The 11,702-nt window shown below is 34.2% G+C and overlaps 1 protein-coding gene across 1 annotated transcript; it reads right to left on the bottom strand.

Moving 5' to 3' along the window:
- Positions 1-10,532: 10,532 nt before the first annotated feature.
- LOC124975058 (olfactory receptor 8K3-like) lies at positions 10,533-11,459 on the bottom strand. Its single transcript, XM_047537939.1, has one exon. The coding sequence runs from the start codon at positions 11,457-11,459 to the stop codon at positions 10,533-10,535; it is 927 nt and encodes a 308-aa protein (XP_047393895.1).
- Positions 11,460-11,702: the final 243 nt, after the last annotated feature.

Below are 11,702 nucleotides of genomic sequence, written 5' to 3'. Positions count from 1 at the left end.
TTCATTATTGTTTTCAACTCGTTCAGATTTCTAATGTCTTCACAATTCAATCTTGGTGAGATGTATGCATCCATAATTGTCCATTTCTTTTAGGTTATAGAAAATATCATGCAGCATTTTTCAAAATAATCTCTCTCAGAAGAAACTTTATGTTTCTGCAGTGCCATTTGCAATCGTCCCCTCTCTTTATTTTATTTTATTTTTATTTTTTGATCTGGGAATTGAAATCAGGGTCTTGAACTTGCAGGACAATTACTCAACCCCTGAGCTCTATCTTATGCTACTTATCTATCTCTTATTTATTTGAGACTTCTTTTTCTCTTGTGGTTAATCTAATTAAGGGGCATTTTTATTTTGTTCATCTTTTTCAAGGTACTGTTTTATATCGATATTTTGTGTTTTTAAACTGTTTCATCTATTTCTCCTCTGACTTATGTATTGCATGTGTCTGTTGAATTGTTTTTTTTTCTTGGACTTCTAGATTCTGGAGATACAGTGATAGGCTGCTTTTCTGAGTCCTTTTTGGAGTCTCTTCCACTTTTTGGATGTAGGCTTAGCTAGCTATACACTTTTCTCCTGTTTTTTTTTTTTTTTTGTGTGTGTGTGTGTGTATGCCATATTTGTTTGCACTATTATCTCCATTTTCATGAAATTTTAAAATTTCCCTCTTGATTTCTACTTGATTCATTGGTTGTTACAGAGTAGGGTGTTTTAAAATTTTCCATTTATATGCATTCTTTACAAAATAATTTTTCAATTATCTAGGTTTACAGTATTGTTTCTGGAAAAGATAGTCAATATGATCCCATTTTTCATAAATTTGTTGACACCTGTTTTGTGGCCAATTGTGTGAGTATCTGAGGAATACTCTATATGTTTATGAGGAGGGTATTTATACTTTAGGTTTTGGATGGAATTTTCTGGAGATGTCTGTGCAGTCCACTTTGTGTCTGGATAACTATCATTGTTAAAAAATGGGGTGGTAAAGCTCCCTGTATATTCACGAATATCTCTCTCAACCTTTTGTTGTATTATTACTTGCTATACGTATTTGGGTTCTCCAATTTGGGGTACAGACATAATCAGAATTATTTTTTGTTCTTGCTGAATCATTATATAATGACATTTGTAGTCATTTTTATAGTTCTGTAATTAAAGTCTATTTGACTGATACAAGTATGGCTACTCCTGCTTTTTTGAGGATTCCAATCACATGGAATACTTCATTTCTTTCTCTTAATATCATCCAATTCACGTAAAGTGAGTTGTTCAAGAGCAATGTAATTATTGTTGTCTTTTTTTTCAGTCCACTCAATTACTGTGTCTTTTACTTGGAGAAGGTAATCCATAATAATTTATAATAAGTATCAGGAGGTAAGGTGTTACTCTATCCATATTTTAATGTATTTTCTAGTTTGGCTATAGATTCTTTTTTTTTTTTTTTTCAATCTCTCTCTCTCTGTGTCTCATATTCTTCCTTCAGGGTTAAGTTATTTGCTCAATAATGTGTCCCTATTCCTTTCTTTCTATACGGGGTTTGTAACTTTTATATTTGATATCATGCTTACCTTCCCAAAATTTTGAACTACCTAGAAATAATAGTAATATTACATGAATATAATGCTTAAATGAAATTAAATATTATATAGAAAATAAATTAATAAAAATGTCTCTGCATTTGAGCTATATTCCTCTCCACATTTTGAGTTTTTAATATCACATTTTATATCTTCTTCTGTTGCCTATACCTTAAACTAAAGTGTTATCATTACTGCTTTTCACTGTTTTTTTGGTCTTCATATAAGATATGAGTGGTTTATGCATCTGGTGTACAACACTAGAGCATTCTGCATTTGAGTGTTTTGTTATTACTAGTGAGTTTTCTGTTTTCCCATCTCTTCATCTTTTTAGTGTGTCTTTCAGTGTAAAAACATAGTTCAGTTACTATTGTAGGACAGGCCTGGTGGGATATATTCTCTCGGTTTTTGCTTTTCTGAAATATCTTTATTTCTCCTTCACTTATAAAGCATAGGAGTGCTAGGTGCAAGTTCATGTTTTGGCAGTTTTTCATTTTCAACACTTTGAAAACCTCCAGTCTCTCTGTCTTGTCCTGTAGGGGTCTGCTGATAAGTCCGCTATTAGGTGAATTGGAGCACTCCTCAGAGTTACTCAGTTTTCTTTTCTCTTGATGTCTGGGAATCTTCTTATCTTCACATGGGAGAGTTGGATTATAATATTTCTTGGAACAGACTTAGTTAATATTTATTTGTCTAGTGAACTTTAACCTTTTCAACCTGGTATTAGGCATTCTTCTTTAAGTGTGGTAAATATTTGTATGATCTCTTTGAATGAAGATTTGGGATTCACAGGTCCTCCTGAACCCAAATAACTAGAATAATTTCCTCACTCTTTTTTTAACTTAATTTTATTTTTTTAAATTAGGTCTGAGGACTGAACTCAGGGCCTTTCATATGCTGGGCAGGTGCTCTGCCACTGAGCTAAATCTCCAAATCTGAATATTTTGTCTTTTAATTTTATCCCAAATGGACTGAAAATCTCCCTCACTACTCCTCATTCTTTATTTTTCCTCCTCCAACTATGTATTTTCAAACATCCTATCTTCATGCATACTCTCTTACTGTGGATACCTTCTATAACACTTTTAATTTTATTTAATGTAGTTTTTAGTTCAAGGCTTTCTGTTAAATTTTTTAATTGTTTCAGTTTCTCTGCTAAAAGTCTGCATTAAAATATAGTCATGGAACCACCATTTGACCCAGCTATTTCACTCCTCCATTTATACCCAAAGGACTTAAAATCAACATACTACAGGGACACAACCACATCAATGTTTATAGCTACTCAACTTACAATAGCTAAACTATGGAACCAACCTAGGTACCCTTCAACAGATGATATATACATATATATATATATATAAATATATATATATATATATATATATATAAACAAGTATTACTCATCTTTAAAGAAGAATGAAATTATGCCATTTGCTGGTAAATGGATGGAGTTGGAGAATATCATGCTAAGTGAAAAAAGCCAAGTCCCCAAAACCAAAGGCCAAATGTTTTCTCTGATACGTGGATGCTAATTCTCAGTGGAGTGGTGCTAGGGATGAACAGAGTTACTCTATATTAGGTAGAGGAAAGTGAAAGGAGAGGAAGGGGTATGGGGGTAGAAAGAATAATAGAGTGAAACAGACATTATTACCTCATGTACATGTATGACTGCATGACCAATGAGACCTACAATATGAACAATCAGAAAAATGCAAAATTACACTTCATTAATGTATGAAAAATATATAGTAATTGATTTGTGTTTCCTTGAAGATCATTGGGTTAACTTTAATGGTTGTTTTTGGTCAGTTTCTGAAAACTTATTTTGACTATTAAGTCATTATTTCCTGAATGCTCTTGTCTTGTTAATATATGATGATATGGGGGAAAAATATGTATTCTAGCTTCATAAATTAGGCTTGTCTGTGTTTGTTTTTCTAGGATTCTAAGCAGTGTGCCAACTGTGATTGAGGCTATATTTCCTTCCAGTGCCTCACAAGTAGGTGGCAACCCAACTTCAGGTTTCCTCAAGTCAGCTATTGCTCTTTTGACACAAAGCTATATTGCACCCTTAGTCCAGAACTCACCAAAATCATCACAGCACTGAGGGAAAACCAAGTCCTACAATGATCTGCACTGTGTATTGATGAGATGTTCTCTCATGGCCCAAGTTTACTGAAACCAGACACATTAGAGCTGTCATGAATTAAATAATTTGGAACTGTATTTATTTTCTCATACTAGACAAAGGTGCCAAAAGTATGCAATGGAGAAAATTTAGCCTCTTCAACAAATGGTGCTGGGAAAACTGGAAATCCATATGCAGCAGAATGAAACTAAACCCCTATCTCTCACCATGCACAAAAATCAACTCAAAATGGATCAAGGACCTCAGAATCAGACCAGAGACCTTGCATCTTATAAAAGGAAAAATAGGTCTAAATCTTCAACATGTTCGCTTAGGATCAGATTTCCTTAACAGATCTCCCATAGCAAAAGAAATAAAAGCAAGAATCAATGACTGGGATAGATTCAAACTAAAAAGCTTTCTCTCAGCAAAGGAAACTATTAGGAATGCAAAGAGAGAGCCTACAGAGTGGGAGAAAATCTTTGCCACTCATACTTCAGATAGAGCACTAATTTCCAGAATATATAAAGAACTCAAAAAACTCTACACCAAGAATACAAATAACCCAATCAACAAATGGGCTAAGGAAATGAACAGACACTTCACAAAAGAAGATTTACAAGCAATCAATAAACACATGAAAAAATGTTCTACATCTCTAGTAATAAGAGAAATGCAAATCAAAACTACTCTAAGATTCCATCTCACTCCAATTAGAATGGCAATTATCAAGAATACAAGCAACAATAGGTGTTGGTGAGGATGTGGGGAAAAAGGTACACTCATACATTGCTGGTGGGGTTGCAAATTACTGCAGCCACTCTTGAAAGCAATGTGGAGATTCCTCAGAAAGCTTGGAATGGAACCACCATTTGACCCAGCTATCCCACTCCTTGGCCTATACCCAAAGGACTTAAAATCAGCATACTACAGAGATGTAGCCACATCAATTGTTCATAGCTGGTCAATTCACAATAGCCAGATTGTGGAACCAACCTAGATGCCCTTCAGTGGATGAATGGATAAAGAAACTATGGTATATATATGCAATGGAATATTACTCAGCTATAAAGAAAGATAAAATTATGGCATTTGCAGGCAAATGGATGAAATTGGAGAATATCATGCCAAGTGAGATAAGCCAATCTCAAAAAACCAAAGGATGAATGATCTTGTTGATAAGTGGATGATGACACTTAATGGGGGTAGGAGGGGGGTAAGAATGGAGGAAGGAGGGACTACATAGAGGGAAAAGAGGGGTGGGAGGTGTGGGGGGGAGAAAAAAATAACAGAATGAATCAAACACCATTACCCTATGTAAATGTATGATTACACAAATGGTATGCCTTTACTTCATGTACAACCAGAGAAACAATATGTATCCCATTTGTTTACAATAAAAAAATAAAAAAATAAATTAAAAAAATAATTTAGAACTGTCTTTCTCTGATAAACAATAGAATTGTTTTGGGCTCCATTCTCAGACAGGCCTGAGTTTGGAAGCTGTTAAGTTCTGATCAGCTTTCAGTTTCACCAGCCTAGTAAGAAGTTCCAAGCTGAATCCTGTGCTGAGTACACTGTCCTACTATGAGCAAATGGAGTCTTGCTCCAAGTTATGCTGCCCAAAGGTTAAAATAGTTTTGGTGAAGGCAGTCCCTTGACCTCCATGACTGATGTTATGTTGGGACTTGCCTGAGTTTCACAGTTACAAGGACCTGCACAATCTCAGGAGTGCATCAAGGCTCAGGACTCAGCTGGCACTGAAGTTGGCTATAATACCTGTGTATCCCTCTGAGGCACTGGTCTGTGCCTGGTGCTGAGCAGACCTGTAGGCTCCTTTGTACAAACACAAGCTTGAGATAGTTGTGCTGTCAGAACTTAGTGACACTCTTTCTTCTTCTCCTTTTTCAATTTTCTGGATATTATAACAAAATTAGGCTCAGTGGTCACTCCCCTGGCTTCCTTAGCTACCATGTAGGTAATTTGCTGCATGAAGAGCTATTGTAATTTATGTAACTTTGGGAAGAGGATGACAGGAACATCTTTTCTCACCTGCCATCTTTATCTTCTCAACTTTGAACATATAAGTTACCTAATTGATATTCTTAAATTCCTCTGTAAATTATTAACAATAGAGCCACATATTTTCTTGTATTAAGTCATACTGTTTTATAATGAATTTTATATAAGAAAAAATGACTTCACTTATTTAAATTAGTTAAATTTGTTTTACTTGAAACTTAATAATTTTTCATGCCAAATGAAATTAACCAGACTCAGAAAGTCCAAGGTCAATAGTTTTCTCTTATTTGCAAAAGCTAGAGAGAAATAATAAATTGGAAAGGGGAGGGGAATTTCATGAAAATAGAAAGGAGAACAGTGAATTAAAGTAAGGGAAATAAGAGAGAGGGAGGGGGGTGAGAAAGTGGAGGAACTGCAGAATGAAATTGACCAAATTATGTTATGTGCATGCATGAGTATATCACAATGAATTCCAATTTATGTTTAACTATAGAGAACCAATTTAAAAAAACAATAAATAAGCAAACATGAGGAAATTCAGTAGTGTAGAGGAAGGGAATTGAGGAGGAGGAAAAATGAAAAAAAACATAGAATGAAATTCACCAAATGATGTTATATTAATGTGTGAATATATTGCAAAGAATCCCACTTTTCTGTATGATTATAATGTACTAATTAAAATAAATAAATAAATGGAAGGAAGCACAGCAGAGTAGAGAAACGGGATTAAGGGACAGGAAGAAAGAAGGGGAAGAGGAAATTCTGGACTCGGAATGAGGCAAATTGTTACATGCATTAATAAATACGTGAAAACGAACCCACACTATTATTATGTATAAATATAACTAATAAAAATGTAAAAAAGTATATTTTTATTATCCAGTCTTTATGCACCCTTTCCTCTTTCTTTTTAATCCCTGTCTTGATACTAACAATTTACCTCCTTTACCAGAAGTAACCCCTATCTAACAGTTTTTCATTCATGTGGTTGTAGCCATTGGTAACGTATATGTATGTTCTCATGAATAATATGCCATATAGTTTTGCAGATACATTAAATTAATATTTTAAATGGTGACAGTTTTATTTGGCAATTTTTTTTTTTTTTACTTAGGTATGTTTTGGACGAATCCATGTTAACTCCTCCATAAACAAAAATTGTTCTTTGATTTTGCAGTATATCTAAACTTATTAGATTTTTGTGAGATGTTTCCCAAAGAGAGGACAACTTCTTAGACTCAGTGATTGAGTGGGAATATTGCCTTTACTCCAACTCATTGCTATTATTTGGTAGCCATGTACTTTTAAACTTTTATCAGTAATGAGCTTGTAATAGCACTTTATATAAATTTTCATTCATCTTTTTTCATTTTATTGAAGTATTATATTTTCTGTATATATAATTTTTCTTTGTTCTATGGATTTTAGATCTACCAACTAATTAATTGTGTATGTACACATTTGCATGTATTTTCTGCAGTCTGTGGCTTTTTTATTTTATTTATGATTATTTTCATTGTATGGACATTAGAAACATTAACAACTAAATGTATCAAACTTTGTGATTTTCAGTTTTTTGAGGGGGTGGGAGTGAGGTACCAGAGATTGAACTCAGGGATACTCAACCACTGGGCCCTCTTTTGTATGTTATTTAGAGACAGGGTCTCACTGAGTTAATTAGTGCCTCTCTTTTGCTGAGGTTGGCTTTGAACTTGCGATTCTTCTGCCTCAGCCTTCCGATTCACCAGGCATGCACCATTGTGCTCAACAAGGGACATTCTAATGCTGAGTCATACCCACACATTCACCCACACACATCTGCTTAGACACACATATAAACACAAGCACACACACATGCACAGGGACAGTCCTTGTTCACAAACCTAAGAAATGCACAGATAATGTGTAACTATCACCCTGATTTAACTTTGATATTTGAATAAGGAAATTTGATTAGTGGTAAAGACAGTCTGTGATTTAAAAACAGAAATTATGGTAGGATTTGTGATGGGTAAAAGATTCTCTTCTTATATAAATTTGAGGTATTATATAAACTTCTAAAAATCTAAACTTAGAGAAATATCATTTGATGGAATTCTGTCTTCTGAAGAGATTTTTCTGTGGAATTAAAGAATGAAATCTGCGCTTGAGAAAAAAAATGGCTCTACCATTATAATTATAATGAAAATTATTAATAAAAAAATGGAGGAGAATTGGAAGTAAACGAGATGTCATTACATGCTTTCTTTTTTAGTTGGTAGGTATGGTGAACGGCATTGTGTTTTTGAATGTTGAGACAATTAAACTGTATTATAGGAGTTTCATGTGATATTTTTTATCATATTAAGATATGATATAAAACTGTGCATAGTGCTCTGTATTCAGCAGTTAACCTTCGGTTTAGAGTTTTACACCTGTGATACCTTTAATATCAGGGACTTTTCACAAAAATGTTAGAAAGTACAGCTTCTCTTTACATTTCTGGAAGATTTTTCAGATAATGTTTGCTCTTTTTTCTCTAAATATGTATTAGAATTCTCCAGTTCAGCAGGGATTTGGGGCAGAAAAGGTGAGTTTTTTTTAACACAGATTTCATGATTGACATCCTCCTTACCATGATTTTCTCCTCATGCCAGTGCAAGTGAAAAATCACACTACTTACATCACTGGCAACCACAGAAAGTTTTTCCTTTCTATTTTTTTCTTTTTCTTTTTTTTTTTTGGGGGGGGGGCTGCTGGGGATTGAACCCAGGGCCTTGTTCTTGTGAGGCAAGCACTCTTCCAGCTGAGCTATAGCCCCAGCCCTCAGAAAACATTTTATAAACACTTAGCATCACCAAGATTTCTTTGAATTTTTTCTTTTTCTAAATGTGTTTTGAAGTTACTCCATAAAATATGAAAATACATTCACACAAATTATTTTTGCAAACAATAAAATCATAAGTCAGATTTTTTTTATATTCCATGAAAAATTTCCTGAAATAACTTTTAAATCCATATAATGATGTAAAAGAGAGCCACTGTGAAAATGAAAACATGTATCAAATATTAAATATTAACCCATTATTTTGTGGTTTTATCATTTGAGGACTATATAAGCTCCATGAAATTATTTTAGAAATGCTATATTGAGTTATGTTTATTGATATTTTTAAATTTATATATTAGAAGCTCTTACCTTCATCTATTATAAAAGTCAAATATTTTCCATGAAGTTAATTTGATATAACAAAAAATAGCTAATAAAAATTAATAAAAAAAATTTTAAAGCTATTACAATCTTGTGTCCTTTACCAAACCATATTAACATTTTATCTGACTTCTATCCAACCCCAATTTCTAGCCAATCCCAGAACTTTATATATGCATATGTGAGTAAATGCATAGCTAACAACTAGGTATATTAAGCTTTCACAGGGAACAAAAAATAAAACATGTACCCTCTGTAGTAATGTTTATATCCACATGAAAAATATTTGTATGCTTTTACTTTTCCAATTAATTATTTTTATGCATATGCTTAGATACATAGATAAATATTTTACTTGCGAGTGTAAAAAGGAAACAGATCAATCTAGATATGATGCAAATAAAATTCCATGAATGTTAAATGAAAAAAAAAAAATAAGAAAGAAAGCATGAATAAGTTTGGGGAGGCTTTTACATGAAATGTGCCAAAGCAACAAAAAAAGCATTTGTGTTGACACAGCCACAGTACACTCTCCCTACAAACACAGATCAGCTCAAGTCATGGTTTGTCTGTATTTGATTCTTTCAAGTCATGTTATCAAATCTATGCAAAGAACGAATACTAATGAAAAGACCGGACACTCTCTTTGGGACCAAATAGTAGGGAAAGCATTCACTGAACGAGGAGCAAGAGACTTGCTTCATCACACAACATGAGACATGGACAAGAAAACGTAAAATATAGGCTGCGTTTTAGACAAAAATTATTCTGTTCTTTTGGAAAGGTGAGGACAAGTAACCATTTATTAGACAAATATAGTGAGAAAAATTTAAAAGAAAAATGAAAGTGTTGGAAGCTTATAGTAAAAACAATATTATCTCTTAAATATGTATTCATCAGTGTCTATAAAGGACCAGATTAGATGGAATTGTATTAGCAGCACTGAACCTCTGATTTTCTGAATAGTAAGTTAGGTTAGGTAAATAGGCTCTTTTGAGCTCGTACATGAAAGAAAGGCCACTGATGAGGAAAAACTGGAGCCTAGAACCCCAGGTAGAAGAGGGCCGCTGAGTACTGGCATCTGACTCAGTCATTTAAATCACTGTGCTACAGTGAGCTCCTGATGACACATGCAGTTTGATTTTAACACAACCCATAGATCTGTATGAAACCTAGAGCAGAAAGGTTATGCTTGCACAAAAAGAGAAACACACAAACACATGCACTGTCATTGGAAGTTTATTACAATAGTTGTGACTATAAAAAAAAAAAAAAATCTTTTTCCACAGGTAATATTTTTTTCTCATTTCAGTACAGCATCAAACTCTGACAACTCCCTGTGTAGACTTTAAACCCTAAATTCATTCTACTTTATCATACAGTTTATTTAATATTTTTTCAATTCATCTTTCCCCATTCAGAAAAGCAGATCTTGCTGTTCTGCTCACTAATGTACTTTAAGCGTTTAGAAATTTTACCGTTGACTACAATAAAGGTAATTTTTTAAATATATGTTGTTTGCCGAACATGATAAACATGGGAAGACAGACCTGTTTCACAGTCAAACCATATTCATGCAATTCGTATTCTATGCCCTTTAAGAGATGACACTTCATATCCTTTTCCATGTGTTTTGTAGAGCATACTTTACGTCTTTATTCCTCAAACTGTAGATCAAGGGATTCAACATGGGGATGATCAGAGTGTAAAATATGGAAGCCACTTTATCAGTGTCCAAGGAGTGACTGGACTTGGGCTGCACATACATAAATATCAAAGTCCCATAGAACACAGTGACCACAGTCAAGTGGGATCCGCAGGTGGAGAAAGCCTTGTGCCTGCCCTCAGCTGACTTCATCCTGAGAATGGCTATGAGGATGAGCAGGTAGGACACCAGGACGATCAGAAGAGAGGAAAGCAGATCAAAAGCTGCAAAGCTCATAATTATTAGTTCAACATCATGAGTATCTGAACATAGCAAAGATAACAAAGGCATACAGTCACAGTAGAAATGATTAATGACATTGTAGCCACAGAAGGATAAACTAAAAATCTTTATAGTGACTGTCGGTGACATAAATGTACAATAGAGATAGGGGATTGCCACTAGCAACTGACATAACCTGTTCGACATGACGACAGTGTAGAGGAGAGGGTTACAGATGGCCACATAGCGATCGTAGGCCATTGCAGACAGAATAAAAAGTTCACTTCCAATGAAGAAGAGAAAGAAAGCCAGCTGGGTAGCACAAAAATAAAAGGAAATTGTATTTTGATCTGCAACAAAATTGACCAACATTTTGGGGCCCACAGATGTAGAATATCCAAAATCAGTGAAAGCAAGGTTTCTAAGAAAAAAGTACATGGGTGTTTGTAGCCTGGAGTCCACCTTGGTGAGGATGATCATGCCCAGGTTGCCCAGCACTGAAACCAGGTAGATGATGAGGAACAGCCCAAACAGTGGAGTCTGCAGCTCAGGGCGTGACGTGATGCCCTTCAGAATGAATTCATGCACCACTGTGAGATTGTGTTTCTCCATCCAAGTTTATTAAACAACCTGTTTCAGATACAGCATCAGTGCAATCAATGGATTGCAAATATTATTACTTGAGAAACTTTTATTATGGAAGGCTGGTATACCTAAGATATATTCAGGCTTTCCAAAGTAATAAACTTGAATTCATATGCATAGGTACATGTACAAATACATAGAAATAAATTATCAATAGTTCTAATCTACGGTGATTTTACTCACAATAGAATCCTATTCATTGTTTAATCA

This window comes from Sciurus carolinensis, unplaced genomic scaffold, assembly GCF_902686445.1.
Source record: "Sciurus carolinensis unplaced genomic scaffold, mSciCar1.2, whole genome shotgun sequence".
Taxonomy (NCBI): domain Eukaryota; kingdom Metazoa; phylum Chordata; class Mammalia; order Rodentia; family Sciuridae; genus Sciurus; species Sciurus carolinensis.
This window is presented reverse-complemented; position numbering and strand designations above follow the sequence as displayed.

Coding starts and splice junctions, on each gene's coding strand:
- LOC124975058 (XM_047537939.1), bottom strand. CDS start 11,459: ATGGAGAAACACAATCTCACAGTGGTGCATGAATTCATTCTGAAGGGC.